The sequence below is a fragment of the Acartia tonsa genome, chromosome 6, assembly GCF_053477335.1.
Source record: "Acartia tonsa isolate MP-2025a chromosome 6, ASM5347733v1, whole genome shotgun sequence".
In the NCBI taxonomy this organism is placed as follows: domain Eukaryota; kingdom Metazoa; phylum Arthropoda; class Copepoda; order Calanoida; family Acartiidae; genus Acartia; species Acartia tonsa.
Genome location: NC_137265.1, coordinates 32,322,509 through 32,349,854, shown reverse-complemented (window position 1 = coordinate 32,349,854; position 27,346 = coordinate 32,322,509). Strand labels below are relative to the sequence as shown.

The window sequence follows — 27,346 nt, the reverse complement described above, 5'->3', positions numbered from 1 at the left end:
GTAGATATCAATTCGTGGTATCATATAATTGATTTGAAAAGCGTCGCGAAAAATGAAATAACACATGATTGGCAAAATATAATTATTTATTAGGAAGATATATTATAAGTAGAAAAGTATAAATACAAACCTCTAATATATTCATCTACATAATGATAAAGAAATACATTTAAAAGAAGCGAAAGCAGGATCAAGTCTAGAATACGAAGAAAGGTATTTTTTTTATGAATTTAAAGACAAAATATTTATACTACATATTAAGAGAAACAAAGCAAAAACACAAAAGTATAGAGAATAAGTTGCGCATTTAAATGCACTGCGCGTTCCATTTGAAAACTTGATTTGTCCGTGTTGACAATTTGAACTGTGCGACCAGTCCTTTAGAAGCCTTCAAGTTTATGACAAAAAGACACTCTTCCTTAATTTAGACTTGGCAAAAACTGTAACTAAAAATACCAAAAGCAGAGTTAAAACATTAAAAATAATTTTAGAAAAGTACAGTTATACAAATACAATTTTTCACAAAAAAAAGAAACAAGAAGGATTGAATTAAAAAAGCTGAAAATATGGAAATTATAAAATAAGTTTTGGTTACTATGTTTACAAAGGTGATGATATGCTATGCTATTATAAATATTTCTAGTTTTACTACTATGCGTTTTTTCACACTGTGTTTGAATACTTAATAAGTTGAAGGCAATGGTACCCCGTAAGGAGCAGCAAATTTTGTCTGTTTTCAGGGTTAAAAATCATCTATTTTTTCTATTTTTGGCGCTAATATTACTTTCTACTTATTTTATATTCTAGCACAGTGTGTCTACTTTATACTATGTTTTGATTGTTTATATTTGTAACTGATATACTTTTATATATTATATATGAAAGAGATAGAGAGAAAAATCCATTCATAAATAGATTCACATATAAATAATTTTAAAAAATTGGCTTGAATTGATTAAATATGTAGGTATACCTATTTTCTATCTTATAGGATAGCTGCTTGTATACCTATCTATTAAATAATTTCATCTTTTGAAACAAAACAAAGAAAAATGTTTCACAATTCTTGGTCAATATTAACACTTTTATTATTCTATCAAAAAATTAACTTTGGGGATTGTCAATTTTATTTGTAAACCTTGCATAGGAACAATTAAAAGAATAATTTTCAAAATCCACAAAAAAATGTTTTTGGACGATTTTTAAACTTACTATTGAGCTGAAAAAAAAGTAGGTAGAATTTGAAAGTTTACAACAAGATATGAAATATTCATGATTAAATTGGCCGCTAAAATAAACCAATACCAGTGTATTATTGGATGATGTTTGACAAAAAGATTTGTTATTGGTTCTTTTTAGCGGCAAACTCTAACTTCAAAGTTGTTCACCTACATTTTGATATGAGATTAAGAATAACTTATACACTTATATTATAAGTCTAAAATTATCTAATCTAAAATTGTTTTAATTTTAACATTATTAAAGATTTGTAGTATAACATTTCTAAAAGTATGAAATAATTAATAATATAATTATTATATTTGTATTATATGTACATTAGATATTTTTATTAAAAGAAATACTCTTTTACTTTTATTTTCTATTTTAATCAAATTTTAATTAAATTGATAAATAATTAGAGATATAAGATAATTTAGTTAGATACTCAATTAGATATAAGTCTTTTGGGAAAGATATTTTCTATAATTTTTCTCTAAAATATAACAGAATTTTTATATTATTAATATGATTTTCATTATTTTACATAAGCTCTCCCAATACACAAAAATATAAAGGTGTACCTAACTATGAGATATAATAAAGTTTCGTGATATGTAGTAATATAATCCATCTCTACGCGTTGATAAGTTTTTTGATGGAATACCCTGAAAAAAAAAATTATTTACAGACCAAATTGATATTTTAATATAAAGAATGTACTAGTATACTTCGAAATTGGCGAAAAACTGGAAATTCCTTGGCTATTGCTCTTATAAAAAGCAGCTTAATTCAGTGTACAGCTAAGGCTCTAAGAAGAAGGTAATAATTCAAAGAATTACAGAAACCAGGTCTATAGAGTAGACTGAGAATATACGCAAGTTTGAAAAGTATAATGCCTTTGAAAGTCAAATCAATAAACAATTTTAAAATAGATTTGTTTTTAGCGAATAAACCGTTTTAGAAATATTTGAAAACTCGAGAAAAATCTATATTAACAAAATATGTTCTGTTCAGAATTGGACCCTAAATTAACTTTTGAGTTGGTTTTTAATTATGGATCATGGAAAGAAAATGAAGTAGCGGATTTCGTCGTTTTTCAACAGATGTTTTTGATAGTTTTTTTTGTTGTAAATGCAGTGTGACAGCCCCCTACAGGGGCTAGAAAAAGGAGAGAAGCTACTGTGAAAATACTACGAAACCGGCTACTTCATTTTCTTTTCATAATCCCTAATTATTTCTGTTCCAAAGTCATGTTAAAGGAAAGGAGACATAGTTCTACTAATGTGGATATACCAATTTATCTCATCAAATAGATAGGTATACCTAATGTTTATTGTACATAAGATAACAGTTTAACAAAATATTTCTTTAACAAAGCCATAAAGGAAAGGAGACACAGTCCTACTAATGTGTGTCTTCCTATACATCTCATCAAATAGATAGATATATCTAATGTTTATTTAATTAAATTACCTGGAAGCGAATAGAAGAAGAGAAGTAAAAAGATACTGAAAAATAAAGAACATCAATTAAATACTTTATATAAATGTAATGTAATTTACTTTTACATAAATTTAATGATTTCAATAAATTTTTTGAGGTGCTAAAGTAAGATCTTTCAGACAAAAGTAGCAATAAATTTGGATTTGTTTTGCAAATATTTTCTCCTATCCGCCCGTCAGTTGGTAAAATGTCATTCACGTTATAGTTGCTGCTCTCCTAGCATTTAGGGGCTCTGTATTCGAAGAAAGGGGGAGCTATACGGCGTAAACGTAGCCAAAAACCAACTGAATGCACCTTTAATTAAAAAACATCACAAGGCATATAGCTTCCATAAATAGAGAAATCAATCAGTTCAGGTGTAGCAAGATCTTAACGTACAAACAAAATCCTTACTATTTGAAATAATAGGATGCAACAAAACAAACCTTGTAAATAGAATGAAAAGAATCTTGATGATGGTCCACTTGTGATTGTGCCAAACAATGTATCTGATGGATTTCAACGGGTTCAGGAACCACATGAAGGAGGAATCTGGCCGACTACAAAATATAAATGCAAATCACGAAACCTTTTAGTATAGAATTACTGAACCCAGTTGTAACTACAATATAATGTATGCTGTATATCCGTACGTTTATCGTACTATCAATTATATTTATTATAGAGAATGTTATCCATCCAATTTAAAAAAAACTTTTAACAAATTTGTTGACTAAAAAATATAAAATAAAAAGAAAAATCTCTTAACCTTTCATGACAAAATATTTGTCAGCTGATGAATTTAATATCATAAAGTCATTTTTGCTTCTGCACAAGAAAAAGGCGCTTGTCCTTTGATTTTGGCTACTGATCGATTAGAATTATAAAACGACCAGCGGACTGATGCTAAACATAGCCGCGGCTGCCTGGTCCAGTGTAAAATTACAAAGTTTACCATGTTTCAATATTAAAAGTTTAGCTCAAAAGTTAAATAGTTTTAAAATGGTATCAACTATATGAGCTAAGTGGCAATATCCTTTAAAAAAAGACTAATTCATAACTCTCCCAATTTTTTTAATAGCGAAGCTACTCTATAAGTAAGCTTGCCTGTTTGCCTATAGGTTCCTCCAATTTTGATTTTTAGCGCTTTATCATCATTATAGACTACGCCCCTAGCATCTAGGGGCGCTGAATTCAAAGGACTAAGAAAAGTGAAAATAGGCTAAAACCACCACAGGGCTTGAATCTAAAATTAGTATAGACTAAAACCATCCAAATACCTATGTGAAGCTTCCCTAAAAAGTGATACTTAATTAGTTACGTAGATACTAAGCTTCAGACAAAAAAAAAACATTACACTCTACATTAGGATATGTATATTTATTTAAAAAGGAAAAAAATGCTAATTTTTTTTTTGGGGGGGGGGGTGAGGTTAAGGGAGTCATTAGTTGATTCATGGATTATACTAAATAGTTCCTCTGAAAAGTTTTGAAAGCTAACGTCATAAATGCATTAAAAATGGTTGGACACAGTACATGATATTTCAAAGATGATAATTACTAAATACTAAATAGATAAAAGTCTTATTATCAATAAGGGGGGGTTGACAGATATTTAACATGAGGAATGAGAATATATTCTTTTTTAAATGTAACAGAATGTCTGTCTGTGTGTAACGAAAATTCTCGCTAACCACTGAACCTTTATGGTTATTCATAGGTCCTTGTAAGGTTTAATACTATTTTGGAGAAGGGTACCACTAACCTCCAATTAGCTCAGCGTAGCTTAATTATCACATAAATGTGAAAAAATTGTAAAAATAAAATTTTTGCATGCTAGGGAGATTATTAAAATTTCTTAGAACATACAAAATTCATGATCTTTCACAAAATTTTTGTACATTTTTAAAAATAAGTAAAATGTTATTCATATAATAGGTATTTTATTATTGTTTTGGTGTTATATAAATGAATAAGTTTGCTTAAACAAAATAGTTTCTTATATCAAGCCAATTAACAATCATCGAATGTAAAGTAGGTTTTGTCTGTAGCTGAAGCTCTCAAAAAATGCTGTTTATAATAGGTTGTACTTTTCAGAAAAGGTTTAAAATGTCTTTAGGTGATTTAATACTATTTTTGCCTTCCCCATTTTTCCATACAGGCAAAATCATAAAAAAAAACACATAAAATACCAAACCGAAAGGCCCTTTAATAGACCAATACAAGTATAGAAGTTTCGCTACTTAATCTACATAAAATGTCTTACGTTGGTTTTTCAAGACCGTTAGGATCTTCTCTGCCCAGCCCTGCGGGAGATTTTTCTGCCTCCTCCTCTGTTAACAGTATCAACTCGGCTTCTACCTTACCCTAATATAGATATTAGTTATTTACATGACATAATACTTTATTCTATGATAACAACTCGGCTACTACCTTACCCTAATGTAGATATTAATTAATCAAATAAGATTCAAAAGTTATAGCTAAAACCTCGCCTTAGACCACTTTAAAGCATTTATATTAACTGAGCCTGCTAACTTAGAGAATTAAAGACAATTATCATACATATACAAAAATCCAATTACTTTTGTATCTACTTAAACATAGAAAAAATAATACCTGTAATAATAATTCATCATTTTCGTCTTTTGCATAGAACGGCCACCAACCTTTGGTTCGACCCTAAAAATAATTAAAATTACAAAAATATATAGGCATACATACCTATTTGGAATTTGCATAGATAGCTGAATGCCTTGGCTACAAAAGAGACAAACAAGATTTCAATGCATTGCTTGGATCTTAAGAATGAGGTCCAGTTTTTTTTATATTAGACTGATGCATTAGATGAAGACTTACCTGTTTGAAAAGGTTAATCATAGGAACTGATCCATCAGTCTTGAGCATGTCTAGGCTACACTGTGCAGAGGTTTTGGCTCCCCGCGGGAATCTGTTCAAATCCAAGGTGATGGACCCAAGGAAATCATCCTAAAATATAAAATAAGTCATATTATAACTTTTGTTTTTGGTTCAGTGTTTTTTTGTCTTGTCACATCGACAACTTATTTCAGGTTTAGTTTTAAGTATACGTTATTTGAGCTTTGCATGGTTTGTACCTCTCAATAATAGGACCCAAAAGGGTTAGATCCTCCCCCCACCCCAGAGGGGACAATTTTTTTTCTATCCTTAAAATCAAACAAATGGGGTTTGGTTGGTCAATATTTAGGTTTGAGTAAAAACCTCATTTTTTTCTGAGCAAAAAATACCAACCTTACTAAAAGAATCAGCATCCCAAACTTGCAGATTTAGTCTTGGTGGAATCTTTGTTATTGTTTCATCCCAGCTAAATACACTTTCTTTCCGAGATATAACAACCTAAACAAACATTTTCTTTTAATTTAATATTTTGTTGTTGTTTAATTTAATCAAGGATGGCAAAATCTATAACAACCAAACTCAACAATTATTTTAGTGGCATAAATTTTGTGTGTTATTTGACACTTTAAACTGTAATTATAATATTATATAGATCTTGCTTAACAAATAGTACTAAGTTTATCGTCTAAGGAATCATTATTTCTCAAGTCAAAATACTCTTCAAAATATCTTTACTATTTACTGACCTTTTTAATAGTGTATATACAGTTGCTACGCTTAATTGTATCCAATCATTATGGAAATGTTTGAAATCATTAGAACGATTCTAACATACTACATTTTACCTTTTCTTCTGCAGGTAGGTATTGGAAGGGATATAGGAACCTCCAGTTAAAGTTTCCTTCACCAGTCAATGATCGGTAATGCACATCTGTAGATTGTACATCCTCGGGACCTTTCAACCAACTAAACAATAAGAAAGTTAATTATATAGTAACCAGGGAGAGAGGTGACATGGGACTGCAAAACTCTCTGGTATCCACAGTTTTGTATTCACATTATCTTATTAGTTGACTCTAAAACTTTGAATATATTTATTGAATTCTAATTGGTTGGTTATACTATTAGTGTCCAAACATTTCAACCAATATTTATATTTATTATATACAGGAGGGGTAATTATGTTTATCAACATTGAGGATGCATAACAATTTATTGTGTATTTCATAATCTCTTAAGATCCCTAGTACTAGCTAAACTATTATCTAAGTAGGAAAAAATTAAGTCAAAATTTAAAGCAAACATAAAATAATACAATTTCTACTCTTACCCTTTAACATAGATATCACTCATTTTTTCTCCTGTGAAGAAAGCATCATCTTCCAGAACAACCTCATCTGTGTTCCAGATTATAACTCGTAGTTCCCAATTGGAAGGTTTTCTAAATGACAATTAAAAGTCATCCACTGATTTCATATTAAGTTTTAAGCAAAATACAGTCAAAATTAAGTAGTCTTTTATTGTTTGTCAAAAAATGTCAGTCAAATAAAGGTGTTTAAAAGCTCTGAGTAAAACAGGTTTTAGCCTATTGGCAAAATTAGAAGCCAATTTTTATCTTAATTACTTTGAAATTTTTATTTATTAAGATATTAAAATAGGAAGTCTTATAGAAAAGCGGTATTATTTACTAGCAACTACTGAATATGTACAATCATAAAATTATGCTCAAAACAAATTCTAATTTTGTCACTGGTCACTAATGAACAATTTTTACCTAGGAGAAATATCTACTTGTAGAGTAGGTAGAGGCATATCCATAGGAAACATATTAACCTAATAATTATTACCTAGGAGATATATCTACTTGTAGAGTAGGTAGAGGCATATCCATAGGAAACATATTAACCTAATAATTATTACCTAGGAGATATATCTACTTGTAGAGTAGGTAGAGGCATATCCATAGGAAACATATTAACCTAATAATTATTACCTAGGAGATATATCTACTTGTAGAGTAGGTAGAGGCATATCCATAGGAAACATATCAACCTAATAATTATTACCTAGGAGATATATCTACTTGTAGAGTAGGTAGAGGCATATCCATAGGAAACATATCAACCCATAACTCCACCTTACCCTAAATTAAAAACAGATTATATGAATGTTTAATTTTAAAAGATTATATCCTATAGTATAATATAGTAAGGTTTTTTTGTCTATAGCTTAAGATTTCTATGACTACAGAAATAATTTTAGGGAAGCTTCACATAGGTCCTGAGATAGTTATAGGCTGTTTTTCTACCCTTTCCTTCAAGGTGTTAAAGGCGCGGCCTCTAGTATTGAAGAAAGTAGAGAGACTATCTCACCAAATAAAATCAATCTTATTTTCCATTTATTAATTCTTAATTTATTAAGTTCAAAGGGAAAACGATAAAATACATATTCCAAATATGACTATTTGTGAGTTGCCTGTTATGTACAATATTATGAAGTCACCAGGAAGATTTTTAAAAAATTTTAAAATGTTTATTTGTTGTAAGATATTAAAGGGAATAGGCACGAATTCCTACAAAAATCTGACGGATACGATTAAAGGGAATAAGCATCGATTAGACTATTAACAATTTTCCTCACCTGTTCAATTCCAGGTTTATCTGGATTGTAAAGAGCTCTGGTTTCAATGTGTTCAGGTACCAGCGGACAACCAACTTTGGGAATCTGATCCCAGTGATGCAGCACGGCTAATGCTAACTTCTCCTCATGAACTGAATAAAAATGATATGATATAAGCTTTATAGAAAAATAACAGGATATCTGCCCCTCCAAAGAGAAATGGTTCTAAAGAATATTTCTTCCCCCCCCCCTCTCCCTCCAAATCGACAAACATTCTGTTTTAATTACTAGATGTTCGCCCCTAGCCTCTAGGGGAAAGCGATGGAGGTCAAGAAAATAGCCTAAAACCACTCCAAGATATTTATGAACCTACCATGCACATGGAATTTTGGAGATCTTTAGCTTCAGACCTTACAACTTTATAATAAAGGATAAATAGATTAACTTATGTTTACATCTTTTTTTTAAGGTAAAAATAAAATGCTTACTTTTATGTGCAGTTGGTGACTCTAGGACAAATTGTTCCTTGTTGAAAGAGAAAGCTCTGTCACCTACCCTTATCTAAAAAAAACAAAGTTATCTATTATTTGGCAGGCATTACAAATAAATTACTGATAATGATAATCTTGTCTATCTGGGGGGATGAAGGCCGGGTAATCATTCCTTTACCCGCCCTCCTAGGACGTCACTGGCTTACTATCGGATAAGTTTTAAACAAGTGGTTATATCGTTGCAGCCTGCTTCTAAAAAAGAGTTTCTATTGAAGGTTATCAAATAATACACATCATCTTCAAGTACCATAAAACTGGATGTGTTTGAAGTCCATACCTTATTATAACCAAAATGTGGGCCATCAAGTCTGCCCTCCTTGCACAGTTTTGTCAATATCTGGCTGGGCTTCATGGGATCCCTCCATTTGTTGTACCCGCAGGGGTCATACTTGGTGGCCAGCCCACAGGTGGCCCGGTGCTGGCTGTAGAACCGGTTCTCCAGATCTATCTTTGTCTCACCTGAAAAATTATTCAGTTTATAAAAAATGACATTGTAAATTAAATGGTTAATAAGTGTTTCATGTTTGCTATGCTTGTAATATATCTATCATAGTTTATTTCATCAATCTTTTCATCAAGTATAGCAAAATACTAACTGCTTCAATTTTTTTCCTTTAATAGAATAGCAATAATACAAAATTAAAAGCATATGAAACATCAGGGGGAGAAAAGCGCGGGAAAAATACTACCTGAATGTTCATCTCATACAAGATCTACAAGCGCTGGAAAAGTACATGAAAAAAAAGCGCGGGAAAATACTTCCTAAAAGATACTTGAATTATATAAGAGCGGGAAAAGCAATACGGGAAAAAAGCGGGAAACTTACCTATAAGATCATCAGATCCAAGAAGATCCCAATCATAGAGTTGTAACTGCAGTAAGGAATCCTGCGGGAAAGATGCTTCTATCTCAAAACACCTAAGTTATAGCTTATGAGATTTGTACATACATATTTTCAATAATTGGGAGCCATAATATTTTTTATAAGTAGCGATAAAAATCTTATCATCCTATCATAAAATTAGTAAGGTTTTGTCTGCCACATCATAGTATATGATATCGATAACTTGTGAACATTTACGTAGGTCCTGTAATGGGTTTAGGCTATTTCATTTTTATGTAATGTCTTGGCACGGTTTTTGACTCCTTTTTGCCAATCCCTTCCACTGTGAATGCGGAGCCCTTAAATGGTTGGGGCGAAGCCACTAGTGACTTAAAAAGTTTAAAGTAGTATGCATACCATTAATAGGGTGTGTAAAATCAAGGCAAGAAAGGCCTTTTAATGAAAGACAGAGAAGCCGTCCGGCACATCCTTGTTACATAGTAGCAACGCTACTTAGAATTTAATACTTACTTTCCAAACACAGGATTAAGCTGCTTAGAAACATAATTCTCTTTGTCTGATTAAATTGTAACAAATTAATTTTAATTCAACACTTTAATTAAGAAAATGTTAAGAAAGTTATAAGATTTAATGTACTTGTTATACTTTACTTTAAGAAATGTCTACTTTTTTGACATAAGATTATTTTTCTTTTAATACGGGCAATCTTCTTTTTAGAAAGGCATACCAATTACAAATCTCATGAAGTTTTGACTTATTTAAAAAAATAATTATATGACTTCTTTGGACTTGTAGAATACTTATCTTAAATTGTACTGAATATATATGATCAAGTTTTAAAAGTATATACAAAATAATGTTTAACTTTCCAAAAGGCGAAAACTTTGTTAGAAATTTACAAGGAAAACAAACTTTTTTCATGAAGCTATTCCAAATAAGTTAGGCTAAACATTGAAATATAAAATTTAGGCGTTTGAATACACTGCTGTATAACTAAGTACCATAACTGGTTTTTACAAGAATAGAACAATGAATGATAAATAAATCCTCTCCAAAACCATGATTAACAATGTCTCCTTTAAAGAATCATTATAGGAAAAGCATTGGCAAACGATTTTCTACTTCTCTACTCTTCATTATTGATGTCATTTTAACACGCTTTATTAAACAATAAACAACTCAAATTCTTCACTGTTCAAAGTAAATTAAATTCTGTTAAATTCCTGAAATTCTTTTAGTTCCAAGTTGGAGGACAAGATACGGATCTGCTTTCCCGTTTATATCCATGGGGTGAAGGTCCTGAAATAGTTTCACATTAACAATTTTTTTTTTATAAAAATAGTTTCTTCCTCAAGAATGTAGCATCTAAAAAAAACTTGTTGTCACTTTCTTTTCTATCCATCTTATAAAATTACTTTGCTGACATTGTAAACCAACTGACTATTTCTTTAGGATAATAAATTTTAAGCGACTTGAAAGAAATTAGTATACAAACAGACATACGTATTACTTACAGACATTTTAAAGGAGTAACACCTTACGGTTTATTTGATGTTACATACCTTTGCTCTAATAATAATATAAACTCTAACAAATACTCTGATTGGTTAATTTGATAATACATACCTTGGCTTTGTTAACATAAACTCTAACAAGAACTCTGATTGGTTAAATTGATTAAATACCTTTGCTTAGATAACATAGACTTTAACAAGCACTCTGATTAATTAATTGATACTACATACCTTTACTTTAATAATATAAACTCTAACAAACACTCTGATTGGTTAATTGATATTACATACCTTTGCTTTGATAACATACACTCTAACAAGAACTCTGATTGGTTCATTTGATATTACGTACCTTTGCTTTGATAACATACACTCTAACAAGAACTCTGATTGGTTCATTTGATATTACGTACCTTTGCTTTGATAACATACACTCTAACAAGAACTCTCATTATTTCATTTGGCAGTACATTCCTTTGTTTTGATAACATACACTCTAACAAGAACTCTGATTGGTTAATTTAATATTACATACCTTTGCTTTAATGACATAAACTCTAACAAGAACTCTGATTGGCTCATTTGATGGTAAACTTGTAAAGACAGCTGAAATATAACAAATATTAATTTACAATTAAATGATAAATTTAAAAGATTAAAAATGTAATTCATAATAAAAAAACATAGATAGAAGTTAAGAAACAAAAATTTTATGTTAGTTTAAACTTAGTAAAGCCTGTGACTTATTCACAAGGCCGGTAGTGAAACCTTTTATTTATAAGTTCAAAGTTTTTTTTCTCTGTGGAATTATAAATCAAAATATTGTTACTCTGTAGGTAGTATAAATCATTACATCTTGTATTAAATGCAATTTAAAATTCTCCATGTTTTCAAAAAATCAGCATTATGGTCATTATAAAGTCCCATTGTGAGCTATTCTTAATGGAATACTAATGTTAGTTTGTGTAAATTTTAGTTTTGTTTATCTCTATAACTACTTTAGATTAAAATTCTCATAAAAATTATCCATTAAATATATTTGCCTATTATGTATGATGTAAATCTTCTTTTAATCCCTCGGATTAATTATCAATTTATAGATAGATTATCCTTAAACTTAATCATCTTACAAAATTTAGAAAAATTCTCATGTCGCCAGCGAATCAACACTGCCCCCCTCTTATTATTATATTTACTCTAATAATATTTGATATAGATGACTTATATTTTGCATAAGCATTATTTCTTTACTGTTACCTGACTAATGATTTTAACTCTACAACTTTTGCTGATTTTTAATGCTATCATTCACTTAAATGAGTTATTTAAGCAAACAATATTTAGCATAAATGGATATTTAAATCCCAAGGTATTAAATGATTGAGCGTTAGCTGATCTATCGAATGAAAAAGGTTTGAAACTGATAGAACATTTCTTTATACTAAAACAAATTTTTCCTCCCGTTTTTTCCCACACTTCCAAAAAATGAAATTCAATGAAATTAAATGGTTCTCACGTTAAAAAAATTTTCTCACGGGTCCAAAAAATGAATTTAAATGAAAATCATATGTACCATTTAAATCAAAATAAATGGTTCCCACATTCTAAAAATTTTCCCACGCTTGACATTCTTGAAAAATGCTAAATAAATGGACATTTAAACAAACCCAATATCGCGTTTTTTGCAATGGAATGGAAATTTATATCATGTCCTTTTCAGTTCAAGATTGATAAAGGTCCTATAAAAATGTTTAAAATAAATGAGGGGGAGTTTATTAGGGTACACCGACAAACGTCCTACTACGACAAACGTCCTAATGCGACAAACATCCTAATCCGACAAACCTCCTAAACGACAAACGTCCTAAGCGACAAACCTCCTAAACGACAAACCTCCTAATGCAACATCTCTTAAGTAAAACCTCCTAAAAACTTTTCAAGTGATATCACATTTATTAAGTGTGAGGTAAGGGTCGATATTTTTAATGCAAGGTTGTATCGGGTTCGAAACCATGCCGTTGGGTAGCCAACACAGACTTTGGGACAATTGTCGGACGGATTTTTAAATTTCACCCTGTGGACAAAGTTATTCAAGAAAGAAATTTCGGTTTTGAATTTCGTCCCTGTGTGTTTTATCGCCATATTGGATTTTATTGTTCAACTTTTTTAACAGCAGTGGTGGATTTTGTCCTCAAATTTTGGAAGATTTTTTTTATTTTTTAACTTTTGAAAAATTTTAGGACGTTTTACTTAAGAAATGTCGCATTAGGATGTTTGTCCCTTTAGGTGGTTTGTCGCATTAGGGGGTATGTCGTTTAGGAGGTTTGTCGCATTAGGATGTATGTCGCATTATGAGGTTTAGGACGTTTGTCGCATTAGGACGTTTGTCCCTTTAGGAGGTTTGTCGGTGTACCGTTTATTAGTAGTCTAGTTGCAAAATGAGTGATACTACCAAAATTATCAAATTTTATTGAACACAACTTTAATTAGTAAACTTTCCTAATAATATGACAGAAAACTAAATTATAAAATTTGCAATTAAGTTTTCTACATGCTAGTTTATTTCATCTGAATACAACTGTTTTGCCTTTATTTTTCCTTCCTTTTCTTTCTCAATGACAATTATACAAGGATTTTGGGATAAGAATTAAGTAAAAGATTCTGTCTTTGTTATATTGCAAGTAGTGGGGCAACACAGTTTTATTTTAGAAATCTGTCCCTAGGAAATTATCTTCTTAAAAATCTATTTGAAAACAATACATTCTGTCTAAATAATGATAATTTTGATTGGCAGAAAAGTTAGTATTACCTCTTCCTGTGAGAGGATCTGGGTAGAATGAATCCATCTCATTACCAGGCATGGGTAACTTGTAGATCTTTATACAACCTAAAAAATATTATAATAAAGTCAAGGACGGACGTGCAATGGTATAGGGAGAGAGTGGTGTTATTTTTGGAAAATGGGAGATAACTAATGACTTTAAATTGTAAGGGAAAGTTTAAATGTTGAATATAATATCAAAATGTTTACCTTTGAATTTTCCAACAACCCTGTTATCTTCCTCAATGTCGTCTTCCTTCTTGCCTCTGTAGAGATCAAATGTCTGCAGCCACTCAGAGAATGCAGAATACTCCGGCTGATTCTCCAACTCATTTGGGAATACCTGAACTCAATGGAAATTTATGTAGCTGTGTTTAGTGCCCTAGGAAAATCAATCTATTTTTTGATGGGGATAAAATTAGGGTTTGTGGGGGATAATCTAATGTAATTTGAAAAAGTTTTGTTAGGGTTAAAATGAGGAGTTTCAAAGTTTATAATGGGTAAACTCCCCTTTACACCACTTCCTCTACCTTAAAAGTGTATACCTTTGAAAATGCCGCATTAAATGTTTTTACCTTCAGCAACGCAACCTTTGATTTTTCCTTCTGTCTCTGCATCTTTGGACTCAGTTTTCCCCAGGTTTTGGCAACATCTGCTACATGCTTCAATGCACTAAAAGCATTGAAAATTTTCAATATGTCTTTCTAAAAATGTAATTTTTTATTCATAACTTTCTTTAAACCAATCCTATACAATTGAGGTAAGTAGTTGTCTGTTTTTATGTCATGTTTAATCTCAATGCCGATTCCGTAAACTTTACCATTAGAAATTGAGGGTGTTAAGCTATTTTGCAGGGAGAAGGTCAAAACCCCGAGGAAAAAGCCCCAAAGAAAGAAACTTATCTTTTTTTACATTTAAAAATTAAAGTAGAAAGAGGGTTACCCCTTACTCACAACTTTAGGGTGAATCCCTAGGAGCTAAGCCATCCGCTGAGTTTCAAGCTATTTGAATTGATAATTAACCGACAAACTAAAAGTAATTATAGCTTTGCTATGAGCAAACTTCATGAAAGCAAAGTTGTTCATTAAAAAAACAGCAACCACACGAGAACATCCACAAAATCTTTGGGAGAAAGTCTTTCTTTTAAAGAAACCAGATTATAAATTATTAATGTAAGGTTGGTTTTAAATGTTTCTATATATTTGTATATACATATATGTTTTATGTATTATAAGGTTGTTTAAATTGTAGCTTTTAACTAACTTAAATCTTTCCTTTGAAATAAACCATCAATTAACTGTACAATTACATATCAAATTAAATTGTATTCATAACAAAACAGTGGGGAAAATGCTGCTTATAGTTCACCCCAAATCTGCTACAATGCTTAAAAGTCCCAGATGTTGTATAATCAAATGCGAATTCTTGAGCAAAGATATCACACTCAGCTGTGCCAAATAAAATTTGTATTATTTTTCATCAAATTTTATAGAGTTTTTCAATGATATAATTATCAACTTTGAGTTAACAAACAAGAGCACATTAATATATAGTAGCGAGATAATATGTATCAATGAATAGGGCATTAAAAAAATTGAAAAAAACAGCACAATTCAGAATTCACATATAAATAGAACTTTTTTTTACATTTATAAAACATTTACACCATACGGAACATTAACATGATTTTACACTGTAATAAATCTAGACTTTGAAAAGACTTTTTAAAATTGACTGAAAAGTTTTAAGGCCATTGCGATCAATTCTGAATACACATAGACTTTTTGGATGCCACTGTTTTGGAGATCCCAAGGGCCATACAAATGACGATAAAGTATTACATTTTTTTGGAATTGGTGCAAGAAGAAAAAACTATATAAAAATGTATAATAATAGTTATTCAAATCTTCCAAACAGATTATCACTCGCTGGATTAGAACCGATTCTAAGCCATACTGAAAAATCATGTATAGCAGCGTATTACAGACAGTGTTACAAGAATATTAAATTAAAAATCATTAAATGTTAGTTTTGTAAGATCGGACATTGGGTCCCTGGAGACTAACAAAACTGATTTTAATCTTATAACATTTTATTTTAATATTCGCGGAAAGCTGTATGTAATACGATGTAATAAATAGCTATCAAATAAAACGTTTTAGTGTGAAAAAAATTCTAGGTTTATTACAGTGTGTAAATACAAAAACATGACTTAAACCATCTTTAATACAAATCAGAGAGGAAAGGACGATAGCAGATAAATTAATCTACAACTTATGAAATACAAATCCCAATAGGAACATAGCTTAATAGTGGAGAGGAGATTAATTTATCGTCTATTGACCTAACCCAGGACCCCTGAATTTACCTTGACATCTTCAAAGGAGAATAAAATTGGCTGCAGAACAAAAATGTTCATAAGTTACACATTTATTATTCAGGAGGGTCATAAAAATATACTTTTCTAATCTAAAAAATATAACAAAAAACAGTTTTTTGGTTTGTATGGGATTTTTGGTCTAAAGAAAAACTTTTTAGTTTTTAATCTTTTATTGGTATTTTTTTAAAAATTTTATTGATCAAAATAAAAAATTATGACAAAAAAATAATATACTATGTAAAAGCATCTGTTATTTAGCCTGGCAGAAAACCATGAGGCGAAGCTTTTAATATTACCCTTAATAAATGATGCCATACTGGTCAACCATTTGTCAAATAAAATTTATACTGGACTGCCATTAGTTTGTGTATTGGCCTATCATTGGTCATTTGTATTGTATAGCGTTAATTTTTATAGGCACTATAAAGAGCTTTCCATGTGACCAAATTGTTTTTCTTTGTGTGATAATTATGATTTAACTTGTTTGTCTAAAATGGTATGTTTATATGTATATATTTATTATAGCTCCTAGTTAGTTACAAAACATTTCTAAATACTTTCTAGGTACATAAAAAGCTTTTAATTTATATATTAATTTCTACTCTACTTCTTGGAATTTGAATAAAGATATATGATATTTACTTTTTGAATTTTTTTTAATTACATAAAAGATACATATATAGCTAATTTACTTAAACTATTCAGTTTCCAAATACGATTCCACCCATTCCTTGTCTTTGACCTTTGCAGGGATAAAAACCCCTAAAGTACCCCAATAAAAGGATGAAACTTTCTTAGCCTTATAATATTAATCTAAACTTTTTCTTATCCTTGCCTAAACTATCCATTTTGTTCATTGGTGGCTGAATAATGATTGCATTGTAGACCCTAGAAAGATAATTGCCTAAAAGAAGTCTAATGAACTCTATAATGCCTAATGAACTCTAAAAAATCTTAAACCTAAACAAATAACTGCCTTAAATTGTTGTGGAGAAAGGTTTGTAGAGGATAATGAAATTTGTAATTTAGTATTTAATAGCTTATAGCGGGGGTGGGGGAGGGGTGCTGTCGAAATCAATATTTTATTGAGATTAAATTTTAAAGAAATGTAAACCTTTTTACCTGAGAGATGAAAGCTTTTTCTTTGTTTTGTCCTCTGAGTCCTGTTCCGGCATTGAAGGGTTCAACTCCTCGTTTTTGGCTTTGCCCTCCTATAATCATATCAGTATTATGAGAATAGCATTCATATTAATATTTATTAAAATTGAAACTCCTTCATGCATCCTTTAGTACAGCATATTCCTTTATTTGCATGAAATTTGTTTTAAGTTTTATTTTTTCATCTTGTTAAAAAAGTAAAGGCCTTCTCTTACACCTGTTAAAATTTTTGTATCTCTAGTATGTTAAGATTCGAACCTAAATCCTCATTGAAAACTACAATGGGGTTTTAGTTTACCTGATTTACAATTATAAGTAGTTCAATTATCAAGCTACTCTGTAAATTTGTAAAATAGAGAGCATGCATTTAATATAATAAATTCCAAACACATATTTACAAATATACATGCAAATTAACAAAATTGCAATAAAAGTTAAAAATATGCCTTTTTAATTAGAAAATATAGAAATAGACAAATATTATACCTGTTCCTTATATACATTACCTCAATATTATATAAATCATGCATAGTGGCATGTAGACTAGCTGTAGAACCATATGGACCAAAGTTTTTCTTTCTTTTCTTAAACTATTCCACAATTTTATTCATTCATACAAAATATAATTCTATATAGAGAAGCGGCTTAATGTGAAAAATGTCGTCATATAATAAAATGACCAATGATATGCCAGTTTACATTTCTATTGACCAATGGTGAAATATATACTTGCCTTCCAATGGTCATTTGTATTTTATGACGTAATTTTTTTATAGTCACTATAAGCTATTTCCTGTGTAGAGCATTTTTGTAAAAAATTTTACGCCTTTATCAAATCAAATTTTTAGGGACTTTTATGCAATAAAAATAGATCATATTAAAAATATTATACAACTGTTTTAGCTTTTGTTTTGCTTAGATTAGACACAGTTTTGGTATAGGAGATTTATTAGGTTAGAATAAAGAAAAAGTAATAAATTTACAGATTTTTTAAGAAGGAGAGAGGGGTTTGGGGGGTTATCAGAAGTTACTTTCCTAGATTTTCTTTTTTTTCTTAAATAATTTCATATTTATTTAACAATAGGAGGAAAAATAATTCTCAACGTTCAAACGATTTCGCAAAAGTTTCATATCTGCTAAAATTACATTAGTTGTGCATATCAAATCACAAAAGTAATATATGATATGTTTAGATTAAGTTTAAGGCATACCAAAGTATAACATGTAAAACAAAAAATGCCAATATTTAGTCAAATAAAGCATACCATGCCAATTTTTCATCAAGTTAAACAAAGCATGCCAATAATTCATCAAATTAAGCAGCGTATGTCAATTTTTTTGGAAGTGAAGCAGAGCATTCCCCAACTGAGTACCGGTATGCTTTGATTTACTTGATCCATTTTTACAAGAAAGTGATTAATGATGGTTAGAAATGTCAGCAATACAAGGATAAGATTATGGATCATAATATATTCTTTTTTTTTCTAGGGTGTTCAAGCATGCCTTTTATATCTATAAAATTTTAGGAAGAACCAAAAATATATTTTTTACTGTCCTCTCTATCCTTTAGAAGCTCTCTGCTTGCTTATGTAGAAATAAATTTGCACTTCTTATAACATTTGCAGATTTGCTCGGCTACCACAATTTGTTACATATGGTGAATTATTTATATCATGCGTATTGTGGTAGGTTTTTAGAAGAGGTGACATTCTTTATTTCGTAAGTGAATCCTATAATACCACTTCCCATCCCCTTATAATATTCATCTTTTTAACGAGATATTTAGTTAAGATAAGTTTTAGACAAGTATCTTAAAAGCCAGTTATAAGAAAAATAATTGATCCACAACTGATAGTATGAAATTATTAAATTGTAAGGGTGAGTTATTTTGGAATTACTTCCCTAGTAAGAGATTTTACCTTATGAATAGAATATAGTTGGATATGCTAATTTTTGCAAGGGTACACTTACATAGTGAACCCCTCAATGGAAAGTACATTACAATCAAAATAAGAAAAACAATCGTTTTTAAATGTTCATTACAATGATACAAATTTAAACATGTTCCTTAGAAGTTTTTCATCCTTGTTTTTCTATAATTAGGGTCGGTCTGTCCTTTAATGTTTTTTTTTGTTCTATCGTTTTAAAGCTTTTATGGATGTCATCCTTGTTATGTTGAAATGCGGTTTAGACATTTTCATTTTTTCCACAAGATTTATAACACTTGAAGATTTAAAGCAAAGTTTCAGAAATCTTTAGACAGTTTTGGTTCGCCTTTTCTCATTTTTTTAGAGTTTTATATTTTTTACATGATACAAGAATAAAGCTTTGGTCTTCTCATTAAAAAAATTGGTAAATTTTTCATCAAATAAGTGTCTTTTTTTAAACAAAAAAATTAATGTTTTAGTAGGATGTATTTTTAACATTTTTTTTGTCGAATAAGATTCCTTGGTAAATAGGTTCATGGCTGCTAGGTTAGGTGTTGAACTAAATTAAAGAAAAAAAAACACAATAAAATAATAATAAATCAAATGCAAAAATAATAAAATTTGAAGCACAAACAAGGATATAAAATCTATAACAACTAAGCTAAACACAAACATATAATTATAATATAGATAGACGAAACTACATATTGCTATGCAATTTTTAACAAAGTCCAATAGTTATCTTATCCTAACAATCCATTAGAACCAACTACAAATGTAGAAAAGTTTATCTTTTACAAAGTGTTTAATTCTGTAATGCACATTGAAAATAAATGAATATAAAAAGTGTGACACTTACCTACTTAATTTTCCTTTTTCAAGAGGATGTTGCTCACACTCCGTGGACAGGATAGGGTTTATCTATAGTCGGGGATAAAGGAATAATGATAATATGAACAGATGTAGAAAATAAACTGGAAAGTATAGGGATATAAAAAAATATCAATCTAACAGTATTTTTGTTTATTTAGTAGGAAAGCAACATCTACTGTACTTTTGCTGGAGGTGTAAATGGCTATCCCCCATCTCATTATAAGTACATCAATCTACCCTGTATCTGAGCAGGTAGTTTTTACTTTTAGGAAAGTTGATCTTTTTTATTTATTCCTTTTTACCAGACTCTATAGTAAAGCACTATCTTTATAAAAATTAAACATACAGACAAAGAAAGTTATGATCATGCTATTTTTTAAGCACAAAAATATCATAAACATGCTTATAACCAAAATCATGCATTATATACATTTAAAAACAGAAAAAAGTAATTTTTTAACCTTTAGTGCTTTCTAAATAATAAATAAAAAAGCATTTTAATACAATGGTGTTTAAAATTTAAATGTATTAATGAAAAAATATCAGTGTCCACTTTTTTCACTGAAAAAAGTACTCCAAAATCAAAATAATGTATGTCTTGTATAGGTTTATAGAAAGTGTCATTGGAAATGTAAATAAAAGTCAAATGTTTATCATTCTTTAGTATCCAGAACTTAAATTTAAAAATTAATTGTCTTGTTTAGAAAACATTGAAAAAAATGAGCTAACCTCAATCATTGAATCTATAGAAGCAAAATATTTAGTCCACCAATCCATTGATTCTTCATCTTCTTCCTGATAAAGAAAATATTTAGACCACTTTTAGAATAAAGCATTACCAGTACTACTCACTTTGTGCTAGAAAACAAGAAACAACTTTCAGATAGGAACCTGGGTGTATAATAACGGTTTGATGGCAAAAAAAACTAAATAAAAAGTTTGCTTGTATTTCTTTTACGGATTTTTTTGAACATCTTAAATTTTACCTGGTATTTCTTGGATTATAACGAATCTGGTCGAGTTGGAAAGATAACAAATAATACAAAAATGTTCTTGATAAAATCAGTTGGAAGTAAATATTTGTTTAAACCGATACCCCACCCTCCTTCTTTTTTAAGGTTTTGTAAGATATGTATCAAAATCATTAGAATTCTTACTCTATTTGAAATATATGTTCTGAAATGGTGTATTGTACTTTACTAAATATAAGAGGTAGAACAACAACTTCTAAAGTTGATTATTTTCAAGAACTTCAAAAATTCTTAGAAACTACAAACTTTTGAGGCTATGTAACTCCAATCATAATTGGAGCACCCATTATCCGTCTTATTTAAAAGTGATTGTCAGGGAAAAAACATTGGACAATAAATTGATATATGGAATGATGAAAAACAAAATTGTCCCTTCTGCAAATTGAAAGTTCTGGTTAATGTGTTTCCACAATGCAAATTTAAACCAACCAACCAAGATTTAATGAAAGTATCCAATTTTTCAATCTAACTAACGAGAGAGCATAAGACATTGGGTACTTTACAATCCAATGTCCCCTCCCCCCCTTGTAAATAAATCAGCAAGATAATCTTTAATAATTTGCAATTTTTATAATAGGCTTCTTTATTGTTTTTATCATTTGTTGTGCAAATTTATATGTTTGTTAATGTAAGGGAGGGGAGGGATGTTGGGTTGTATATTACAATTGTACCCAAAGTTTTATAATAACATTTCATTTTTCACTGGCTTAATAACTTTGGGGAATTTAATTGAATTGCGATTGGTTGGTTAATTATGTTTTGTTTTCAAACAATTCAACCACTAATTGTAATCTATAGAAGGGGTATTGGGGATGTACATCAATTTATTTGCCATTGTTGACCCTTTAATTCACTTGGTAATGATAAATTTATAACAGCTAAAAAAGGGATATTTTCCCTGATATAAAAAGAAAAATATAGAATGTTGCTTACTTGTAAAAGCCATAAAAATGGCACTAAACAACACTTTGAGTAACTTACAACTAGATATATTTTACTTGAGTCTACAAACAATTTGTATCAGATTAATTAAACACGGCCAGATAGATTGAGAAAATAATATAAGGATAAAAATATCCATAAGAGAAACTTTTCAATTTTATTTTGAAATATTACATTTGAGGAATAAAACGAGAGGCAGCAATTGTAAAAAATATATTTAATAGTATTTTGATTCATCAATACATAAACAATTTAGTAGGACAATGATTAACTACAAAATATTGGTAGAACCCGACATATAAGCGATAGAGCAATTTTTATTGTTTCAGTTTAGTTATCAAATATTTTTTTTATAAAAACTCAATTTATGTTAAGATCAGATTTTGCACCTATCTATAATACAAAGTAGAACGATGTCTGTCTGTCTGTTTGTTTGTCTGTCTGTTTGTGGCGAAAGATCTCGCTAACCGCTAAACCGATCGGGTTCTCCTTTACAGGGTAGCTTCTCATAGGTCCCGGGAAGGTTTATAACTATTTTCTTGGGGGGTGGGACACCCCAACCCCCCCAAAAAATGAAAAATACCCCCCCCCAAAATTTTTTTTTCTTTTTAAAACTAAAATTTAAATTTTTCTTTTTAAATCTTAAATACGAAAACTTGGCTTGATTAAACCTCTTGGGGAAAAAGCCCCTAGAGGCTAGGGGCGAAGCCGCTAGTTGTTAATAAATCACTAAATATGTTTATTATTGTGATAAATAGTCATTTTTAAATTATGTTTTATGATTTTATAAATCCAATGAAAAAAAGGAACTGACCTGATCCGCACCCCCCATCATTTCACCTCCGCACTCTTTCTTCGGGGACAGGCTAGTGTTAGGATTCTGTATGTAGCTACTCTGAATATTTACAAATAATTAATATTTTTGGACAGGCTAGTGTTAGGATTCTGTATGTAGCTACTCTGAATATTTACACATAACTAATATTTTGAGACAGGCTAGTGTTAGGATTCTGAATGTAGCTACTCAGTAAATATAGAAATAATTAATATTTTGGGACAGGCTAGTGTTAGGATTCTGTATGTAGCTACTCTGATAATATACAAATAATTAATATTTTGGTACAGTCTAGTGTTAGGATTCTGTATGTAACTACTCTAAATATTAACAAATAATTAATATTTTGGGACAGGCTAGTGATATGATTCTGTATATAGCTACTCCAAATATATACAAATAATTAATATTTTGGGACAGTCTAGTGTTAGTATTATATATCCTATTATTTATAGTAGTAAGGTTTATTTGTAAGAAGCTTAAAATTTTATTAATACTGAACTGATTGAGTTTCCCTTTAGGGGAAGCTTGACATAGGCCCCAGGATGGTTTCAGGCTAAGTTATGCACCCTTCATAACCCTCCTACCACAGAGTCTCTAGATGATAGGGTTGCAGCCGCTAGTGTAATAATAAAGTACTTACATAGTCTAGAATTGTATTGATATCTTTTTGAATTTGAGGTGTAATTTCTCCACAAGTTGAGGAGAGAGTATCACCATACATATGGTTCTGTCCGTTGTGCAGAGAATAATCTACAAAATAATAACATATGTAAAAAGCATCGACCAATTTTTTTAATTGGTGGAAGAAGTGAAAACTAGATGTCTTTTTTAAAAGGTTATAAAAATATGTTTGATTAAAGTGAAGTTTTCACAAATAGTCTAGCATATTACTTGGAAAAATTTAGTATTCTTCTTAAAAGCAAACCAATTGGCAACATTTTGATAGACGAACATTCACGAGTTTTTAGAATAGATGTTATTGTTCAGTACAATTTTATACAGCCGTTACTATTATTCTGTTAAAGCCTTACATAAATATGAGTTTAAAAGAAGACTCAATTCTGTAAAAAAAATGTTTAGAAATGTTATACATTGTTAGTGACGCATCTACTCTATAATTATGTTAAAACTTACCTTTGTATTGAGTTCTAACAGATATCTTGTCCATGCTTTGTCTCTTCTGTCGCGGATTGTGGAAAAATTTGTGAATGCTAAAACATTTTAAAAATAAAAGAAATGAAGAAAAATTTAGTTTTGTAAGGTTTAGTTAGCAAAATATCATTTATAAGTCGAATTTATACTATGTTGTGTTACCTATAAAACCTCATATCTTAGAATATTTGTATTCTTGATGTATTTCTAGAGGCTGAGCCCCTAGCCTCATAAGAATCTGCCCTAGTAAGTTCTTTTCCTACCCTCTATTTTAAATTCAGTTTCATAATGAAAGTTTATACGAGAAGTCTGTAGATGGGTTAGTTGTTGTTTTCATGTGTTTTTATAATTCTTTTGGAGATTGAACATTACATAGGTTTAAACAAAGATTGTAAAACAGCTGTTCATGAGATCTTACAGGCACTTACATTCATCTATTTGTTCAATTAATCTAATGATCTTGTACCTGCTGCTGGTATGTGTTCCAACTAGGGTAAATCTTCCAAAGGACCTGAAAAGGAAATTAAATCATATTTGTTCCGTGTATAGAAATGAATTAAAACCATAATATGCTGTTATGCAATATTTATCCCTGAAATACAGGTTTCTAAGTTTTTGGTTATGTTTTGTATGCTTTGGTTGATATTTTCAGTTTGCGTCTTTTATTCATAGCTGATTCATAGGACTAATATCTGATTGTTGTTTTATTTTGGGATAGATATTGTATAACATGTGTTATTTAGATTGGATAAATAATAATATAACTATGTTCTTTATATTATACATGTAGATGTTTTAAAGTGTTAACTTCTATAAAAATAAGCAGTAGAAAATATAGTTATTCACTGCATAACACCAAATATCTGCTTCTATGTATTTTTTATCAATACAAAATACATACAATATATTCTAAGCTTACCTACAATCAACCACTCTAATGGTGAGAGGTGGACAGTAAAGCTCTTGTTCAGGAAGTTCTATGTCAATATGTTTCACCATCATTGAGAAATTTGGATTCTTTCTAGCATTTGTAATCACTGAGCTCTAAAAAATTAAAACATCAACATTTGAAAAAATTTTGTCTATAAACAAATCAATATTACAAACTGAAAACACTTAAACTTTTTACAGATTGTCAATAGATTATTAAATATGATATTATTGTTTTGTGCCAAATTTAAAAAATTCTAAGAATTCAAGAACGTCGAAAAGAGCAGTTCTGTTATCTTTTGAGATTATGACATGAAGTCCATTAAATATCTCAGACTAGCCTAAGTCTGTTCTTACATTGTACTTTATACCTATAATCCTAACTCTTAAGCTAGCCTTGGAAATATTAAAGAAAGTACCATAATTTATGTCTTAAATAGTTCCACTGATAGTAACTCACCTGGATAATATGACCGCCACACATAAACTGGACTGATCTGTACACATATTGATTGTCCATGGATAAGAACTTACCTGTATAATATGACCGCCACACTCAATATCAACGCGTGGTCTGTCCACGGACATGAACTGTACACGTTTCAAATCTCGCAGACCCCAGAAAAGAACCTCGAATCTAAATACAAAAATATAAGATTTTAAATTCTTGTGAGTATTAGAGGGGACAACAGAAGTATTCCATATTAATTTCATTGCTATTATCTTCTTCATTCAAAGAAATTAAGAAAAAAGTTACCTGTATCTAACTAGTGTTGGTCGTATTTCTGGGGGAACTGGCAAAATTGGCACTAAAAAAGAAATATTAAAATTAGAAAAAAACTCTATGATTGCACAACTTTTTTTGGAAGTCATAAACTTATTTTTAGACATTAAAATATTGTCTATGTTTATTGTTCATAATAGTTGCTGCATATTTGTAGTTAAACCTAAATTAAAATATCTATACCTAAGTCCTTGCCGTCATTGGTTTTAATAACCTCCTTCTCCAGAGGGAGGGGAGGTATGATGGCGCTGTTCTCTCCCAGTTCAAACATCTCGAATGTTGCCAGCAGCTCGCCGGCCTCTTCAGAGCCCCGCAGGATCTGGAACCATTCCAGGTTTGTTGGCTTATATTCAGCCTTAATACAAGTTGCTATTAGTATGTGTAATGTAAGTACAACCATAAGAAGAAAAAATGAATCATTGAATATAATCATAGATTACTATATGGATCTTATTAATTTACATCTAACATTAGCTTAAGTATATGGCATGTGTCCTATTTTTATCCAACCTACAATAGTTGTTTCAATATTAAATACTAAACATGATATTTACCTCTTCCGCTAGATAGATATGTGGTTTTGCAATAGCACGGCCCAAAAATTCTGCTTTCCCAACCTAAATACATATTCTGAGTCAGGCTATTTATATGTATGAAATCTCTCTTTCTTCTCCAAGTTCATGGTAATCTTGACTGAAGAGTTATTCAGTTCTCACAAGAATTTTCTTATTGGCGCTTTCTCACAAAGTATTCTGTTGACCACTGATAACCCTCCCCTTGCTTTTTGATAATTTGTTTATTCCCTATTTGAAATGTTTGGTTATATTAGGTGTAGGGAGAGGTTTAAAACCCCAAACAATGGCTAGTTTTCAATTTATTTTCAAAATGAGGGGAGGATATCGGTTCCCATCGGGCATTCTGTGTTAAATAACCGTTTTTCAACAATTAAAATATTTTAATCTTAATTATGTAAATCAAAATTCTTTTTTTCATAGAAAGCAATTGATACATATTTTAAAATTTCCATTTAATCTTATTACAAAATTGTTATGAACTTGATGTGGGTGGTATTAGATAAGTTAATGATATACTGTAATATTTAACAAGTATTTTCTAAATAATTAGTTAATCACTATTATGTCAAAAACACTTCAAATTTAACCATTGCATGATCTCATTTTAAATTGCATATATTTTCTTTAAATATCATTGGTTTCATAACGGTATAATAAGAAGTATTAATGGCGTTGCTACAAAAAAAAAACTTATTACATTAGGCGTATTTAATCGTACAAAAGGTCTAAGTTATGTTAAGATTATAAGACAAAAATTTGTATCTCCTGTACAAATTTATATCCACTGATCTTAACCTAACCTAACTTAACTTATTTTTTTGTTTGAT

At 29.9% G+C, this 27,346-nt stretch overlaps 1 protein-coding gene across 1 annotated transcript in view; it reads right to left on the bottom strand.

The window, feature by feature from the left end:
- Positions 1 to 74: 74 nt before the first annotated feature.
- The window catches only part of mfr (ferlin family C2 domain-containing myoferlin misfire), a 97,166-nt gene continuing 69,894 nt past the window's right edge, over positions 75 to 27,346 (bottom strand). Inside the window, exons 43-77 of the mRNA XM_080164397.1 lie at positions 26,499 to 26,561; positions 26,128 to 26,299; positions 25,918 to 25,969; positions 25,695 to 25,797; positions 25,150 to 25,274; positions 24,697 to 24,741; positions 24,213 to 24,289; positions 23,719 to 23,828; positions 23,055 to 23,135; positions 20,997 to 21,062; positions 20,254 to 20,315; positions 19,916 to 19,953; positions 17,973 to 18,058; positions 17,431 to 17,519; positions 16,297 to 16,326; positions 14,504 to 14,600; positions 14,139 to 14,271; positions 13,917 to 13,994; positions 11,643 to 11,713; positions 10,821 to 10,892; positions 10,104 to 10,153; positions 9,576 to 9,667; positions 9,027 to 9,208; positions 8,687 to 8,759; positions 8,220 to 8,350; positions 7,646 to 7,722; positions 6,910 to 7,020; positions 6,425 to 6,545; positions 5,973 to 6,077; positions 5,562 to 5,690; positions 5,322 to 5,384; positions 4,969 to 5,069; positions 3,150 to 3,263; positions 2,695 to 2,729; positions 75 to 1,886 (exon numbers count right to left, since the gene is read on the bottom strand). Coding sequence (XP_080020523.1) covers positions 1,855 to 1,886; positions 2,695 to 2,729; positions 3,150 to 3,263; positions 4,969 to 5,069; positions 5,322 to 5,384; positions 5,562 to 5,690; positions 5,973 to 6,077; positions 6,425 to 6,545; positions 6,910 to 7,020; positions 7,646 to 7,722; positions 8,220 to 8,350; positions 8,687 to 8,759; positions 9,027 to 9,208; positions 9,576 to 9,667; positions 10,104 to 10,153; positions 10,821 to 10,892; positions 11,643 to 11,713; positions 13,917 to 13,994; positions 14,139 to 14,271; positions 14,504 to 14,600; positions 16,297 to 16,326; positions 17,431 to 17,519; positions 17,973 to 18,058; positions 19,916 to 19,953; positions 20,254 to 20,315; positions 20,997 to 21,062; positions 23,055 to 23,135; positions 23,719 to 23,828; positions 24,213 to 24,289; positions 24,697 to 24,741; positions 25,150 to 25,274; positions 25,695 to 25,797; positions 25,918 to 25,969; positions 26,128 to 26,299; positions 26,499 to 26,561 — 3,066 coding nt within the window. The 3' untranslated portion in view covers positions 75 to 1,854. The remainder of the gene's footprint in view (positions 1,887 to 2,694; positions 2,730 to 3,149; positions 3,264 to 4,968; positions 5,070 to 5,321; positions 5,385 to 5,561; positions 5,691 to 5,972; positions 6,078 to 6,424; positions 6,546 to 6,909; positions 7,021 to 7,645; positions 7,723 to 8,219; positions 8,351 to 8,686; positions 8,760 to 9,026; positions 9,209 to 9,575; positions 9,668 to 10,103; positions 10,154 to 10,820; positions 10,893 to 11,642; positions 11,714 to 13,916; positions 13,995 to 14,138; positions 14,272 to 14,503; positions 14,601 to 16,296; positions 16,327 to 17,430; positions 17,520 to 17,972; positions 18,059 to 19,915; positions 19,954 to 20,253; positions 20,316 to 20,996; positions 21,063 to 23,054; positions 23,136 to 23,718; positions 23,829 to 24,212; positions 24,290 to 24,696; positions 24,742 to 25,149; positions 25,275 to 25,694; positions 25,798 to 25,917; positions 25,970 to 26,127; positions 26,300 to 26,498; positions 26,562 to 27,346) is intronic.